General features: G+C 33.5%; 1 protein-coding gene across 2 annotated transcripts in view; it reads right to left on the bottom strand.

The window, feature by feature from the left end:
* LOC149795355 (protein mono-ADP-ribosyltransferase PARP14-like) overlaps positions 1-19182 on the bottom strand; it is a 135144-nt gene that overhangs the window by 95014 nt on the left and 20948 nt on the right. The window contains exons 2-7 of one of the 2 annotated variants that reach the window (XM_089965131.1): positions 13709-14526; positions 13058-13086; positions 12538-12700; positions 11094-11333; positions 6109-7413; positions 1593-1871 (exon numbers count right to left, since the gene is read on the bottom strand). In XM_089965131.1, the coding sequence (XP_089821257.1) occupies positions 1593-1871; positions 6109-7413; positions 11094-11333; positions 12538-12700; positions 13058-13086; positions 13709-14492 (2800 nt within the window). In that variant the 5' untranslated portion in view covers positions 14493-14526. Of the gene's footprint in view, positions 1-1592; positions 1872-6108; positions 7414-11093; positions 11334-12537; positions 12701-13057; positions 13087-13708; positions 14532-19182 lie in introns of those variants that run through there. The other variant, XM_089965130.1, reaches the window with a different exon arrangement.

Here is a 19182-nt window from a genome sequence, read left to right as displayed (position 1 = left end):
CTCCCTATCTGACTGTTTTAACATTTGGTAGATGTTAGACAATAATATAAACAACACATATTATTTCAGTGAGGTGATGAGAATTCTTGCTACACTTATGTTCCTTTATTGACTCTGAGCAGTAATGAACTGCTGTGTAGATCTAGTCTCCAGCTAATATTGTTGGGACAAAAGGAGATTGATTGACAACTGGTGGCAATACCTGTACTCCTTCCATCGGCTAACAAGACACAACCCATGAAATGCAAATTGAAGCTGTGTCCTCAGAAATCTTATCCCTAAATCCATCAATATTGGTAACATGGATTAATAGGTTTTTGACGGGTTTTCATATAAAAAGTAGAAATTGCATTCGATGATAATGAATATTATTTTAAGATTTTGATGGGAGTTCCATTGGGATTTGCAACGAATTTAGCGCAGAACAAGACATGGTTTTCTTATGTTCCACCTTCAATATCAGAGAGCCCCCAAAGAAAATATTTAATAAAGAGTAACTATACTGCATATTATACCATGACAATGCATAGTTAAATTTATCTGTATTAGTTTTATATTCATTACATTAGTCACATGTGCATGTAATCTTATGTTTGACAAAGTATTACGAGTTCAGATGGTACCCAAGCTGCCTAATTTAAAAAAATTGGGTAGCCCAGCTTAATTTAAATAGTACAGATCATGCATTTTAGTGTGAAATTTTCACTTTAACACTTCCTTACTTACTTTTATAAGTCACTGGTAACTATGCGCTTTTTCAGAAACTCGTTTGCACTTATATTCTTATGTTTGGGAATAATGCGAAATATGTAATGATGTCATGGGTAACCTACATGGATACCTAAACTCAACCTACAGTAGCACATTAACCAAGCATTGAAATAATCATTGGTCACCTCAGGTACAAGATTTGTCAGACCCTGATAATCTTTAAAAATCACATATCAAGCAATGTATGTCATCCTTTAAATATCATCATACACTTTGGAAGAGATTGTTAAAATTGTAAAATCTTGATAATAGCTTTATATCTGTTCTTTTCAAATTAATGACTCTCATTTTATGTTCCATTACTGACAATAAAATTCATCTGATTATAACTTTTTAAATGACTTGATGTTACAGCATATCATTTGAATAGACAACAATTACATACAAATAATTAGTCATAAAAATAAAAGCATAAAAAAGAAGAAAAATTTAAGGAGCAATGGAGGAAGTTAAATGCATTGCTAAATGATTTGTCTAATGCCTTATTAAGAAAATGAATAATAGTCAGACAAGTGTATATATATTATGTGCATTACATGGTGTTCTGTTATACCAATACATGTAAAATTTTGGATGTCACATTTTATAGGAAAACAACCATTTGCTTATTGTCCATTTGCCAATGTGTAAAATAATATTAAATTGTACATTTGATAATATTAAAATAAATTAAATATGACCATTATGAGGGACCATGTGTATAGAGTTTACAAACTTACAAAGAAGTCAAAACCAAATTGCTTATTTTACGCCATTTGTACATACATTCAACAGAAAACAGAAGAAATATAGCTTATATTGAAGAGTGAATTTAAATTTACCATTTATTGTGACATTGCCAATATCCCATTCATGCATTTCAACATCTGTACATATTTCCTCCTGTGATGGAAGGTCTGAATTTTCTATCTGGATTAAGCAGCGATGTTCCTTTTCAAGACCTTTTAATACGAATGTCTGGTCCCCTGACATAAATAGTTCCTTGATGCCAATTCGCTTCAAGGTGTATGTCTTATTGATAATCTTGCTTGCTTTCTCTTTCCATAGCTCTTTTGCTCTTTTCATTCCTTCCGCTGTTCCTTGGACTGTAAATCTGTCACCTGAGCATTAAGATATCAGAATTGTCCTGAATATGTCTATTTTTTAAACTGTGTTTGTTTTGGTGCTAATTAAAGTTTAGAGTTAACATGAACTAAACCAACATATGGAGATGAGATGTTTTCTAAATCATAGCCTGGTAAATATTGTGCCTTAAACATGAATATTATTTTCCAATTTCTCCTTTAATAAGACTTGTATTTTAGTAACTGATTATAAATCACATGATTAATGTATCATTTATGTTCCATACTCATATAATATCTTTGCACCTATATATATATATATATATTTTGACGTGCCATAAAGAGTAGACCCAATGTTCAGGTGAAACATATCATTTAGCTACACTTTTGTATGATTTTATTAAATTAACTCCAAGCTTTTCATGATGTGATAAAATAAATTGACCATTCTATATGTTCTGACTGCAAAGAATGTCTACTGAAAAAGTTGGATCATGACAGGTAGTCGTACAAAATCTAACATTAAAACAGCAAAACTTGTAATCATTGTACATTTAAATTTTTGAAATTTTATTCTTTACTAACACTTTTGGCATAATTTAAATACAATTTATTTTCAATCTGTTGGAAGCATATGATTCATACAATTTTCAATAATTCAAACTCCATAAGCCTCCAGCATGTGATGTTATTTAAAACACATCACATTTGTATGATATTTTAAAACACATCACATTTGTATGATATTTTAAAACACATCACATTTGTATGATATTTTAAAACAATTGCCATTTATATACTCAAATTTTGTGTAAACTTTACTCAATTAGGATAAACTATTGACAATGATATGTATTTTAACCTGTATAATTCAGTCAACTTTCATGAAATTCATGGTTTCTACAGCAATTTAAAATGACACTGAATACTTTAAAAGTCTATTTGGGGAATTTTTGGAGTGTGGTAATTAATTAAAGATCTTTGACAACATATTTAATTAAAGAATGAGTTATGTAAATAAAAAGCTAATACAAGTATTTTGCAAGAGATATAAATAGGATATTGCAGTATATTTATATAAATTCACAGGATATGGTAGTGTATCAATATACTTCAACAGGATATCAATGGCAGTGTATCAATATACTTCAACAGGATATCAATGGTAGTGTGTCAATATACTTCAACAGGATATCAATGGCAGTGTATCAATATACTTCAACAGGATATCAATGGTAGTGTGTCAATATACTTCAACAGGATATCAATGGCAGTGTATCAATATAATTCAACAGGATATCAATGGCAGTGTATCAATGTACACCGCTCCCTCGATAACTCGCGATCCCACTTATAATGCGGTATCCGTCTTGGCTCCCGATTTTTTTCCAGAGAAAATGTATTTAAAATATCTTTAAAATATGCTGAACATGAAAATATTACGACAAGAATTGATAAATTAAACCTTGATACATTGCTCGTTTTATCATCGAAAATGGTGATTAATGCCCATAAAAATATAATCCATATTTTGAAATTTGCAAGTTCTAAAGAAGAATTAATTTCAGAGGTCTCGAAAATGCTTAATTACGCGTATTTGGACACCAATTTTTGATCTGGGATGCAGAAAGTCACTGAGGCGGGAGTCCTCCGTACGCATGTAATAGGTGCACGGGAAAATTCAAAGATTTGCCGGTCCTGTTTCAGCCACCTGCTTTGTGGGAAAATGTGTTGATCAGTTAACTGTGCTGATATTTACAATGACAGAATTCAGTGACTGAAAGACTCTTTGATGTACTGTTGCCATTTTATAAGAGTACATTAAAAAAAAAAAAAGAACATGATGCAACAGCTAGGCGGCTAGTTCAAAGGCTTTGACTAGCGGCCGAGTGAGAAAATGTACTGATATTTAGTGATTGAATTCAGAGGCAGAAAGACCCAGTTTTAAAATCCTAGCGAGACCTCTGTTTAAAGATATCATATATTATGTAAGTTTTTATGATAAATAGTTGTCAGTATACTGTAAATAAACAGTCTGGTGAAATAGCGATCAATAAAAACTTCTGGTAAATGCTAACAGGTGGCAACAGAGAATGAAATAAACACCAATTAAAATTCTTCCTGTGTGAAAGTCACATTCTAATCCTTTAATTCCATTTCAGTGTAAACATTATAATCACAACATATTCTGTTCATTGAAAACATGAAAAGAGTCAATCGACCGTCACATCGAAACCCGTGAGTACTTCTGTGAGAACCTAATTACATGTACATGCCGGCTTTGTTTTGATCAACGACTTGGGGAAGTGTTTGTTGCATTAAAAAAAAATCGATTACAAGAGACCTCGGGTGCTGGATTAAGGGTCTTGGAGCTGCCTTTGACGTAAAGCAAAACAGTAACAGAGTCAACGCTGATGACAGTGACTTCGAATGTTTCAGTGAAACTGATGTCTTTAATGCCGAGGCTGTTTGGGAGAAAATCATACAGACTCATGGTCCTGAGATGGGCGTTTCTCTTGATGATATGGAGGAGTGGATTTGTGCTGACAATGATTGCCCCACAGCCGAATACATGTCAGATGAAACTATAATTATTTCTATAGCGAACAAATTTGCAGCAGAAGACGATTCTAACTGGAGTAACACAAGTGTTGAAAGTGATGCAGACGCAGATGTTGCACCCCCCCACCCCTCTGAACAGGAAGCAATCAAATATTTTGATATTGCCATAAGGTGGCTGGAGACCCAAAATGTTGACTACATAAAGCTCGTGCAGTTGACAAATCTGAGGGATTTTGCTTGGTGGCAGAGAAACCAAGGAGTAACACACACACACACACACACAAAATAACTGATTTTTTTCAAAAAGTGAATTGATATTTGTCAAGCGTGGCACAAACGGCAAGTATTAACTTGTTCTAATTTACGTTATTTTAAATTTGTAGACCAATTAAATATGTTAGTACTGATTAACCCTTGTTTTTTTTTGTTTTTTTTCCCATTTTACTTCTATCACATTCAAATCTATTTATCTATCTATTGTTTGATCGACACTGTTTCTCAAAAAGAGTCGATCTTTTGTATATAAAATAAAAACGTCTAATTTGGATCAAACAATAAAATTAGAATGTATCCAATTCAACATAAAAATTAGTGACGTAGTACACAATGTGTGAAGTGGTACACATGTTAAGCGAACGGAAACCACGTGGAATAATGTTTTCGATGATCGCCTCAATATACTGTAATTTATCCTGAAATTAATGTTGTCTTATGAGGAAATAATAAAGTACACTGTTATGAAGAGATATTTATTAACAGTTAATCTCAGAACGATTATAAAGTGAGTATTCAACAGTATAATCTGCCTACCCTCCCCCCCATGCCTTATTTCTCCGTTATGTCGTCAATCACTTTATTGGTTTTGGGCTTATTTTATAGGTCCCTCGATAACTCGCGCCTCACTTATAGTGCGGTCGATGTTTCTGGACCCTGATGTACGCGAGTTATCGAGGGAGTGGTGTACTTCAACAGGATATCAATGGCAGTCAGTATCAATAGACTTCAACAGGATATCAATGGCAGTCAGTATCAATATACTTCAACAGGATATCAATGGCAGTGTATCAATATACTTCAACAGGATATCAATGGCAGTCAGTATCAATATACTTCAACAGGATATCAATGGCAGTCAGTATCAATATACTTCAACAGGATATCAATGGCAGTGTATCAATATACTTCAACAGGATATCAATGGCAGTCAGTATCAATATACTTCAACAGGATATCAATGGCAGTCAGTATCAATATACTTCAACAGGATATCAATGGCAGTGTATCAATATACTTCAACAGGATATCAATGGCAGTGTATCAATATACTTCAACAGGATATCAATGGCAGTGTATCAATAACAATGACTATCACAGGGCGGTGTATGAACATGGATAAAGAATATATTGCAGTATATCAATATACATCAAGAAAGTATGGCAGTGTATCGTAAGCCATAAACAGGATAAATTTGAAGTGCATTATCATACATGAACAGAATATGATAATTTATGAATAGATGTATCAATATATATCAGTGTCATAGTGTATAACAGGTTATAGCAGCATATGAATATACAAATACAGTAACATGAGAATCTAACGATGGATAATTATGATAGTTTGAAGTATTCAATTTCTAAGAATATTTCATGTAATTCGGCATTTAACCTGAAGTCACTTTTAAATCATCCCCTGTGAGGCAAAACTCACCTTGCCAGTTTAACTGGAGATTACTGTCTCCACTATTCTTCTCGATTTCATTGTAATCTCCTGCATCCCAGAAAGCTTGCATGAACTTCTTGGTAATCAGGTTACACTGGATCATCTCTTCAACAACTGTGTTATTTTTGAGGAAATCTTTAAGTTCTTCTAAGATGTCTGCGTAAAGGCCTTCCATGCTTATCCAGAAGATATTCATTAGATCATTTGTAACAACAATATGGACTAATCCATCACATTTTGACAGTGCCTCAGCTTGATACATCATCCATTCCTCAGTGGTAACAAAGAGCTGTTCTGACTCTGACAATGGGATGTTTGTCTCCCTGACCATTGTCTTCATCTGGACTGCAGCATATTGTGTATGGGCTGCTGGAATACAGTAGACAGACACATGGCCATTCACAGCACTAACATCCCAATCTACAATCAAGTCATTTGTTTCCATCTCTTTAATAATGTAATTCCTTGGGGCACCTTCCTTAATGAACTGACTGAAATGTTCTGAGGAGTCCTGGATTACAAATGGTTCATTCAGTTTTCTGAGTTCCTCATGAATCTGCAATTTTGCATTATTTCTGTCTTCTGGAACACCACTCAACATAATTACTTCTGATGACTGTTCCAAAAATACATCAAAATCAGAGAATTCAGCTCTAAGTCTCTGAAAAATTCCGAACCTGTTTAGCAGGCGTTTCTTTGCTGGAGACTTTACACTCGTAATTTCTTTGTCAACCCTTCTAATGCGCTCAAGTTTAACTTTTCGTTTCATTACTTCTGTATGTATTGTCTTCACCTCCTCATAAAACCCAACCAATTGTATATAATCTTCAAATCTTTGTGCCACCAGCATGATCTCCTTACCCTTAATCATGGACTTAACAATATCCACGAAATCATCCCAAATGTCTGAAAGGTTGGATACTCTTTCAATCTGAAAAGTTTTGGATAAAAACTTGTTCCAATTCTCCTCAGCATCTCTTCTCCATGAAGTCACAAGCCTTCTGCAGCATCTAATTTCTGGGCTCAAAAGACAAGTTACAAGGACAGCATTCTCTGTCAGTTCAATCCCAGCATGCATTTTCACCATGGTCATCTGGACTGCTTCCTTAGCTCTGGGAAATGATTGCAGGTATTTCAAAAGTATTGAATCCACTTGTTGTTCAAATGGCTCAGGGATATTAATTCTATGAATGGCAGTGTTCCACGCTGTCCAGTTCTTTAGTTGGTAATATGGAGACACATTCAGTGGGATGTTGTCTATTTGATGCTGTATGGCACAAACTCGTTCTACAGCTGAAATAAGTGAGAGGAGTGTCATGGGTTACAATATTCATCATTACTAAACTTTATTAACCTCAACTTTTTTGCAAAACAGCATAAAATGAAAACATGAAAAAAAAATGAAACTGTAAGAAAAGAGAAAAGATCACCTGCATATATTTTTTGAGATACAAGAGATTTGCATATGTCAAAGCCAAATTATTAATAGTAATTGATCATAAATGCAAACAAAGTAAATAAGATCGGTCACAGTCAGAACTTGTCATATATGGTGATATAGTACTCCATATCTTATTTTATGATGGTAAAACCAAGTCAAATAAACTCATGTAAACATCATGCATATATATGATCTTGAGAATGAAGAAATTTGACAAATATCTTGCTTCCAGTATTATGATTTAGTATGCATGATGAAGTAGGGTTGTGTTTTTTGGCTGAACAATACATCAGGAAAATACTGGTTTTATAGTGTCTATATATAAGGTCAACAAATGTAACGATTCCAAATAAATATTTTCAGGCCTGTGGACGATTCAGTGTTTCAGAAATTGACCTAAACATACCTGGTGTTCATAATCATGCACATTAATAGGTCATGCTGAAATACTTCTATGTGGAGAATGTCATGACAACATCAGCTACAGTGGTCTGGAAACCAATCTAACTGTAAAATAATCACTGAACCATTAAAAGTAGGTCACAGTGATCTATTTCTATAAGTTGGAGTAGTATTCCTTAGGATGCATGCACGTTTCAATTTTCGGATGTTAAAAAGCAATGGTGTTCCTGAAACTGATCCAAATGTAACAAAAGCACCAGTGTTTGATATGCATACTAATGACCATGACCCTTGAGTGAGGTACTGAAGTGAATTTGATCAAAATATATGGAAATGGAAAATGGCCACTGAATAACTTTATCCTGTTTTGTGATGTTGACCTTGAAGCAGGGGAGCAGGGCTGGATCAGGTCCAGTGTTAGGGGGATTCCACAATTTCGGATGGGCCCTGACAGTCTTCAAAAAAGCACCAAAGAAAAAGTATCTGTGTCTATTTACTCAAAGTGTTCATACAACCCAAAAAGCATGTACAAGAATAAACCAAGGGCCTAATTTCAAGTGACGAGTGACTGTATGTTTGTGTGTGTCTACCATTTTAGCCTAGGTGGTTTCTTATCACCTTTGATACCCCCCATCTCCACCCTCCGATCTGGCCCTGGGAAGTGACTGTAAATACATGAGACACTGTCAAATCAAAATATCTAAAAATATTTTCCCTAATGCCATCGCACTGAACTTGCAGCAAAGTGCATGACTGTAGTTTGTGACGCATTATCTAATTATGGTATATAAGTGATTTAAGTACCGTTAAAATATTTTCCATGGTTCAAAATTCATACTCAAAAGAAAAATAGTCACATTTCCATTTTCCCTTACTGTAACCTACACCTTGAGGAAGCATGATGGTTAAATAATGTAACAAGCCTTCTAATAATGATAATACTTTGCAAAGGTCTCATTAAAATATATTCAGCGATTCAAAACTTATACTCTAGAAAAGTATGCAAGTTGCACTATGAGGCAGAGGGTGTAGCCATCGTTCATAACACCCTGATTTGTCATGTCATATATATGGCAAATTGTTCTTTAAACTACCTTTAAATATTCACAAATTGTACTCTAGAAATTGATACAAGAAGTTCGTTTTTCCATGCTGTGACTTTAATTCTGAAGTAAACACACAAAAATATGCATGACGTATGATTGGATAAAGTTTCATTAAAATGTCTCCATTGGTTCAAAGATTATATAATGGAAAAAGATACAAGTCAAAAAATTACATTTTCTAATAATTGATGTACATTGTTGTTGATGCTAGAGTCATGGTTATGGTATGCAGCACACTGTCTGGTCATAATATATACTTGGGCAATGTTTTATGAAAATATCTTCAACTGCAACCAAGGTTAGAACTGGTAAAATAAATGATATCTGCTGAACGGATAATGTTATAATATAGTACAGTACCCAATGCAAGATGGGTATTTTAAAAAAGCCACTGATGTAAGAATAGTAGGATAGGATTAGATTTCATGAACATACTTAGAGCATAGTGGTTTAGTACTCTTCAAGTGGTACAGTTTCATGACTACAAAAACAGGACACAAGAAACTGAACTAAATGTACAAGGTGCATACGATCACTGGGGCAAAATATGTGGGTCATAATTATCGACTTTTAACTTGTTGGTGTAGCACCCTTTATATAAAGTTTCATGAGCGATCTTATTATTAGAAACAGATACGGATGAAAGGTGTATATTATCAGTGGAACATAAAAAGTATGTCATGGTGACGTACGAATGGTATATTGGTGTAGTACCCTTTATGCAAAGTTTCATGACTGTATAATGAACAGAGTCCAGAGTTCTATCTAAGTGTGCAATAGATACACAATCACTGGAACATGACAGGTAGATCAAAGTGACAAATGTCTGGCATGGTGTGATGGCATTTATTAGGCTGCATGCACATATTAAACTTTATGAATGTACAAGCAATCGTACTTTGAAAGCAAACTAAATACAAAGGTAATCCCTATTGTGAAGATGATGATTATGATGCCTGGGAAATAAGGTAAGCTCTCCCGTGCTAAGATCAGAAGATGGACAGAATTGCAATCTTTGATTTTCCACTTGCAATCAAATTATTATTACATTATTTGATTACACTCTTTGAAGACATGTTTGTCTTAACAAACATTGTTTGATATTTAATGAATAATTTTTATTGATCTTAGTATGCTGCACTTTACTGTTTCTACACACCATTTTTTGCATCCACTTTGGTTGGAAGGTTAAATAGCCTGATAAAAGGTTTTATAATATAATAGTATGTATCAAAAAGATTTATTACCAACAAATGATACCAGTACAAAAAATACAACAATCATATGGTGCAAATATAAGTGTGCTGTAAAATACACAATCAATCAATCAATCAATCAAATAGAGGATGAGTAAAAAATTCTAACTTTTAAAGTCATGATTAAAATTCTGGTTTAGATATAACAAAACTCAAAGTAATTTAAAAGCCCATATGGAAATAATGAAGTAGAAGCTATTACAAGCGAGACAATTTAAATATGGCAAAGTCATATTTATCATAAAACAATATGTAACAAAACTGCAAAAGAAAGTTGATTCAGGTGTTCCATCACATTATGTGCTGGCAGGTCATGGTCTACAATGTTTACTTGAAATAACCAGTAAAACAAACAACTCTGTTAGTGGAATATGATGTCAGACCTGTCAGTATGTTTTGATGTTCAATCAATCAGAACAGCTCTATAGGTGAATTGCGATAGCAGATCTGTAGTTGGAGTATGACATCAGATCTGTTAAATCATTATCATCTCTGTGGTATGTGATGCAGATCTGTCAATGGATAACTGCTGAATTGTTCATGGATTGTGATAGCAGAATTGTAAATGAATTTACTGCAAATCTGTCAGTTATTATGATGGATATGTCAGTAGATTATTATAGGTATAGATTAAGCAGTTTGTTTTAGTTTATGTTATTCAAATGTCACTTCTAACACATTATTGTCTATAGGACACAATGAAGCAGCCGCCCCGCAGTGACCTACTAATAAATTCAGTAATTATTATCCACTATCAATATTACTTACCATCACTGTCTGTGAACGTCATGACGTAGCACCCATCCTCTGTTATCTTTATTTTATCTGCAGCTAATTTTGCACCACCATTATTTTCAGATTCAAAATGGGACATTAGAGTGTCAGTGCTGAACTCTTTGGGATCCTTTGTGGACACAATTATGCTTGTGGGTGGGGGAATATCAAACACTTTTAAGAATTTTCCATGAAGAGTTTTCTTGGATACTTTATTTTGAAGACTTTCATGATCTGTAATCAAACATGATAACAAACAAAATCAGTCTCTTTTATGTGATGTCATGTACTATCATTTTTGTATCTTATGTCCTTATCTATTGTACAAGTCACATGGGTCATGTATGCACATTTACTTATTTTAAATTAAATATAAATTGTTCTTTTAAAATTTAACACTCAGTCATGATTATTGAATGCTCTGCACCTTATATGTCACCAAGAAACTTCCAGATGAAAATTATCTATCGCTATGGACTTTTACAATGGAGGCCATGTACTAAACTTGGGTCAAAATAAGAGCTTGTTGAGGGGAATTGAGGGTTGTATGAATTTGTTTATCAATATGCGTAACTTTCATTGTGATATCACAGCACGTGACATTCAATCCAGATTGTACTGGATCACACCTTTAGGTTCATTTCATCAAAAAATGTCTGTGTACTTTAACATTGATTTTGACATATGCACCTTTCGGGGCATCAAAATAATTACCTATTAAAGGAATATGGATGTATACAAATCCAAATGAATTGCCACTTAAAGGTATGTAGAATCAAATTCTAACAAAATGACATCCATTACTGAAATCGTTGGCATTGAATGCCTCCATGACCGGTGTGACTTGTATTATAATCAATCAAACTAGTAACTGATTGACCTGAATAGAAATACTGATGATACATACATAGAAAGACAGATGGATAGAAGTTAGAGGTAGAAAGATAGTAATATGGATGGATAAAAATATACATAACCTATATACTTGCTTAGAAGTCGAGTCCAACTACAAACTACATAGACCCAGTTTGTTAACAGTAAGCACTAGAACAAATAACATAGACCATAATAGGCCCATGCATTATGGGATGGCAGATCATACTCAATATTTTTACATACCATTTTCAAATGTGAAACACGTGAAATAAATAAGTCAATGAACATTGAAATGTTAAATGTGAAGGAATCTTAAACAATATTATACACTGCTGAAAGATAAGTTTGCAAAATTATCAGCTGATCAGAATGTTTAAAATTTAATAAGTTTTCAAAACAAACAAGTTTCATTCTTGTTTACTAATATTCAAACCATTCGTTCTGTCATCATGTACAAACATATAAGCAATATTTTGTTTGAAAAGAAGCAAAAGGTAAACTACTGACTTAAATAAACAATTGAGGCAACTTCATATCCGTACCTCATTACTTATTGATCTACCTTGTTTTTTCTTGAAAATAATGACAGCATTTTCTCTTCTTGGGCCAAAAACAATTTTCTTCAGTTTAGTGTCAGATCTCGCCTCTATAAAGTTCCACAGGTCATCTTCACTTATGCCTTGGTTCAAACCAATTACCATAGCGTACCCTGGTTCTGAGGCAATCTAGAATTTAGAGCACTTTTTGTTATTTGCGAAGAAATCTTTTTATTGATATCAATACCTGCTTTTTGTGTGATCATCAATTAAGTTGCTCATCTGCCATAAATTCGTTTTATTGCTAGTTATAATTATATCTGTTGTGAGATACTGACAGAAAAGTTTCAGCAGTGGATATTTAACTATGGTTTTTGAAATGAAAGAGTACAAATTTAACAAGACATGTTTCACCTGCTACAAGAGCTGATTTTTCTATCACTTGCTTTCACTGCAGTTTATTTTCATTTCGAGAACAGAACATTGATTTAGATATTTCTTTTACTTACAGATTTACTGCCTCAGTGTCATGCAAAAAATGTTTACCTCTAATTTTGTGTAGACAATTTTTCCATCTGAAGACAGATAAAAGAAATTAATTAGTATTTTGCTTGTTGTGGCAAACAAAAATGCTGATATAATTTTAAACATTGTCATGCAAAACAAAAATTGCATTTACTGTGAAGGTCAAGACTGAATAAAAGCTTTTTATATATCAAATCCTTGTCATCAAACTTGTCATGATTCACTATCATAAATAGCAATGTTTCCTATTTAAAATGAATAACTTTTAAAATATTATCGTAAAGAAAAAATCGTTAATTTCAAGATATACATTCAAATAAAAGCAAATATTTATGATAATTTCCACAGGATCACATTAACTTTATAAAAAATCTTAGTTCTTGTTTAGATTAACACTTTTGTCACACAGGACACTTCATAACAAAGTATAAATGAAATTATTTGGAAGTTCTCAAGACAAATTACTAAAATATCTGAATTCTGGATTTTGCAGTCATTACTTTTCTAAAGAGAAAACATATCATTACTTTTTATGGCATATCGGATGTTTTAACATTTGAGAAAACAAAAGAAATTGCACAAATCTGTAAACCTGAGTACCAACATCTCAAATTCTAAATAATTTTGTTTACATGGAAGAAGGAAATTGATGTTGGGAGCTACATAATTTACCTTTCCCCCGTTTTTGTTCCTTTGTTCTCATGGAAGCTTGGGGTCTGCTACCAACACTAGTTTGACGACACTGTCTAACACTCCCCTGGCTTTCTCTTGATGTAGGTTGTTTTGAAGATGTTTCTTTCTTCGAATGTTTTTGTTGGTCCTCATACTTTGTGTTGGGCTCTGCATGTATTGCCTGACCTAAAGCCTCTCCTTCTTGTTGATTTTGTTCCTTCTGGTGATGTTGATCTTGATTTTCAGTGGTCTTATATGTCTGTCCACTTGAACGTTCTTGAGATCCAAAATATGGTGGTCTGCAGAAAGTTATTCCGGCATTCGTCCTTGTAAAGTCTCCCTGTGACATGCCTACTGGAAACTGGTGACCATATCCAGGATACAAAGACATCCAATGTGGCCAGTGCTGTGCATATGGTCCATATGAACCCATTTGCATGTGTGGTTGTCCATATAGCTGACGTGGTTGTACCGGGTGTACTGGCTGCCATGTTGGTACGAATTGCCCAATGATTCCTGTACTATAGAGTGGTTGTTCATATGTGCCATGGCTCAAGTTTGGTTGACCTTCTGATGTAGATGGCATGGGCACATCATCATGGATCACATGTGGTGGAGGTGTAGGTGGACGAGTTAGATCAGGTGACTCCAAGATTTCTTTCTCCATTCTAATATGTTTCACAGACTCCATTGGAGCAATGCCTTTTGGAGGTGTGAGTGGTCTGAAATCTTCATCTGCTGTATCATATTGTTCATCATCACTGCTGTCACTCTCCATACTCATTATGACCTTTTTAGCTACTCAGCAATGATAAATCCTTAAAAATAAAAATCTTTTAAATTTTCAGATACTTTCAGACCTCATGAATATTTCTAAGTGTCGAAGCTTTAGATTTTCACCAATACTGTAAGAAAAATGATGCATTATTAGAGAAAAAGTTAATGCCAAAAATATCTTCAATTCAGTAAATATATCAGGCCATTAAAATATGCATAAAATCTAACTACTATATATTAATAAAACATAAAGTGCCCCTTATGTTATAATTAATGGGACATAATTGATTATATCTCATCTAAGGTAAAATTTGAGTTACCCACCCTCACTGGTGTTCACTTGAACCCATTGTAGTTTTGGTCTTACAAGGTTTCAATAAATAATTTGCTGGAAAAGCTTTGATGAAAAGTTTAAGGCAAATGTCTATGATGGTGATACTAAGATCAAAGAATAAGCAAGCTTGTATATTTCAAAATATGTCTTATTTGTGTAATGATTCATGTAAAGTATGACAAATTATTCAAGGAATTTAGGATTTATGTGTGTATGTATATATATATATATATATATATATATATATATATATATATATATATATATATATATATATATATATATATATATATATATATATATATATATATATATATATATATAATACAAAAAATTAACCCGAACCTTTCAAAAAACTCACTTCACACTTACACAGACTCAACAAAAAACTTAATGGTTGATGCTACTCTTCATATGCGGAATCATGGAACAAAGAAATTTACCTGGAACCAAAGTTCATGTACAATGTAAAGATTACATTCAGAATGTCATTGTATTGTTATAATGGTTCATAATTTAATGGTTCATAATTTAGGCTTAAAAAAAAAATGTCTTCAAATTAATAAAAATGCTTTAAAAATAGGAGGCATTCCTGTATGCCAAAAAGACCAGAAAAATATAAGAATAGATAGACTGATGGTTTTCTAAATGTATGCTGTCTTTACTTCATTTACAACATTCATCCAACTGCAAACAGCACTGAGCCAGATCTGCTGTAGCATAATAAACTGAATTATCAGGATCTATTCTGTTTACATGAAAGCATAACTAAAAAAACCACATGTGTTCATAAATGCTGTGGCATAGTACACTTACAGATCTGAGTTCACAGTTGAGCAAAATATGGGAAGGGCAATTGTTATGAAGTCCTGCAATTCAACAGACTGTAAGGCGTCCATCAAATGGATTGATCTCATACTGGACAATAATACTTCCAAGAAATCTGAGTGATATCTGTTGCTTCAGTTCTTTCATAATCTCCATCCTTTTAAAACAGTTTAAGGATACTGTTTTAATCTCATTCATGTCTATTGGTCCATCTGTCCACTGTTGGTCCATCTGTCCACTGCAGCATCTCTTAAACCAATGGAACTTTAGGTGGTTTTCAACACTTATGGGGCAGGAAGATACTTTGAAATATGCAGCTTCATGCAAGTGGATTTTCAACAGTGAGCCACTGCAATTTTTCTAGCTACTTTACAATTGTTAAGTACTGGAGTGATCTGAAATGGCAAGTCACTTCCATGTTTCTAGCTATTTTGATTGTACTGTAATAATCTGAAATACAGCAAGCGGTTCATGGTGGCACATGATTTCTCACCTGGCTGACATCTACATAACTGCCAAATACAAGGGCAATTAGGCATGAAATCTGCGTTAGTATGATGTTTTCTGGCATTTAAAGTTTATTTATATTCTTTTAGTAATGGCAGCCATAATGGATGGCAGATCAATATCATTTGTGTTACATGAATAACCTTTTTCCAGTATAATGTCTGTAAAATTTGATAATATTCTGCTCAGCACTGTTTGACTGGAAGTCATTTCAAGTTTTTATATTTAGTAATGTGGGAAAAAGTAATGGCAGATCAGCATCATTGTACATGTACATAATTTAAGGGCCTTCTTCCCAGAATGCTTCCATTGAACTTTGTCAAATAGTGAAGTTTCTGAAAATCTTTTCGATATTTGTTTGGTAATGGCAGTCATTTTTTTAGGAAAGTGGTACTATTTGTACACAGTTTTAAGGACTTTATGTCAGAATTAGTTCTTCTACAATTTGTTTCAAGTCACATTTGTTAGGAAAAGTAAAAGCAAACAGACGGACAAAAAAGGCATCTCATATGTTCTTGTGGACTAAACTCAACTAAAAACCTATAAGGAACTTCTCAAAAACCATACAATGATTAAGTTGATTAAGGCATCAAGAGATTTCAATTTCTTACAAATGATGCTAATCCGTCTCTGAATAAAATTTCCCATACTAAAGATAGAAAAATACTTTATATTACTCAAACTCTGCAGTAGAGAAAATGGGGATTTAGGACTTGTTTGACTGAAACCGATTTGACATGATGATGCAAATATCACCATCACACATGAGAATATATGCAGAGCAATAAACAATAAAAAAATATTGCAAAGATCAATTATAATGGTTTACTTGAATTATTTTAACCAAGTAAAAATCAGCCAATAGATAGTTGACCACTAGTGTGCTTAAGTTAGTATGCACCATAATATTTGTCGATTTTCCGGTATTTTTTATGTATTTTTATTCTACGTTTATAGTATATAAATCTGCTAACATACAATTTGTGATTGGAGTTGTCCGTGATTTTTCATTTCTGACAATATTATCTCGAATTCAGCAATGTGAATTATTTTATCGTCTATAACTAACAAAAATAGTTAACTCATATTAGGATTACTTTATGCCGTTGTGAAAAGTTTTGAATAAACACGTTATTTGTGAATGTAATCGTATTGAAATTATTTTACTAAATCCACTTACAATACTGGTTACTATAGTGTATTGGTAATAGCTACTGTGGTTGCAATTCATTTCATACCCTGACCAACTGTTGTTCCACAAATAACTTTGGCGAACATGCAAGTTTATATTTTACTAGTAGCATGGTTCTCTTGTTGATTTCTTTTTACAGCTGTTGCTCCATGTGAAGTGTCGAATTTTGAATTACAGAAAATTTTAAGGCTGAATGCATTGAGCATTAAAATTCTCTCACATTTAAGCCAGAAAAGTCTTTATGACGGGTCACTTCGAACTTTCTTCATTCATCTTGCCCTATGTCAGTGTAAACTTCAAAGGGACAGCATTCTGACTCAGTGAAATTGACCGGGGTATCTTAACATGGTCCTTAGAAAGTAAACATTTGAGCTACCAGCCCTAACCACTTGGTAGGAACCTATGTCCACTTATCATTTGTTCAAAGGGAAATTATCACGCACTGTCGATCACAGATTCCGAGTTGTCTAAACCTGATGAAAGGAATTATTTCTTTGGGAAAAATTAGGAACCACTGCCTACAATTGGGCAGAATAAATTAGGGCATACACTTCTGAGCAATCAGACTTTAAAGTGATGACCCTAGTCGAAATTCTTTAGTCTGGAAATTTCCTAGAAGAAGAAACTTAGTCTCAACTCCGGGGAGGCATAAGAGATTAGTGCTTTCCTCGTGAAACAAGGAAGGGACCAGGTGGTCGTTGTGTAAAAGAAAGACATGTTTAGTGCTAGGATGCACAAGTCCTGAAAGAAAAAGTGATAAGGTACGCAATTTTAGTTTTGCATAATTTTCTATTATTTGACTGTTTTATGCAAATGTGTTTGCTATGACTAGGTTTCCATATTATGTATCGTTTATTCAATTCATGAAAATGTGTTGATGCTAGAGTTGTTATGCAATTTATTTTATTAAATTTCATGGAAAGTGTTGATGCTAGAATTGTTATGCAATTTACCTTTTAATTATACAGTATTAGTTCATTGGTAGAATTGATTGCATGGGATCAAAATGTTCATATGTGTAGGATTTCAAAGGGTTATATGAAATAACTTCCTTTGCTTGCTAGGACGTTACAGATATCATGAGTTAATGATACTTACCTAATTATATCTGATTTTGTAATGCTTGGATAATCTTGTAGTTAATGATTGCAGTGAGATATATTTGTGAAGTTCATGCAATAGTAATCAAACATGTAGTAGCATATGTAAAATAATACGGTAATATTTGGTAGACGTTCACGTGGTAAATTAAGACTTGCCACTGGAAAGCGAGGTCAATGTCCAAACATACTAAGTCAGAATCTATGCAGTGTGTGGATAGCAACATACTCTGAATAATGTAAGTGAACTGTATGTACCTCTAAAGAGCGGGGTATACATACTTATGGGGTGATTTTGTCCTTTAAGGAACAGCTTTCTGAGAGAAAGAAGAGATAGTCTGAAGTCAGAAGTATGGGAAAGAAGGAAGGATGTGGTCAGAATAAAGGGACCAAGAAGTCCACAAAAGGGCAAAGCATAGAGCTTTGGAAGGATGAACTAGGAGATGTTGATATACAGTCAGACAGGAAGGTGATGCAAATTGGTCGTGGACATTGTGCTCCTTTTACCTCTCGTTATGATGATGAAATAAATCCGAATTAGACACACCTGTTAAATTCTATTGATATAATCTAACTTGAATTGGAATTGCCATTATTAATTTGTTCTGATTAAATTTGTTATTTTCTTGTCAAAAGAGAGCTCATATTGCATTATTTCTTCCCAGTATTCTTGCTTAGTTCTGTTGAAATTCCATTCTTCTTTCACTCCCGCTGGACTATAATATCGAGGGAGGTC

Source organism: Sinohyriopsis cumingii, chromosome 7 (assembly GCF_028554795.1).
Source record: "Sinohyriopsis cumingii isolate HCF-2022 chromosome 7, ASM2855479v2, whole genome shotgun sequence".
In the NCBI taxonomy this organism is placed as follows: Eukaryota; Metazoa; Mollusca; class Bivalvia; order Unionida; family Unionidae; genus Sinohyriopsis; species Sinohyriopsis cumingii.
This window is presented reverse-complemented; position numbering and strand designations above follow the sequence as displayed.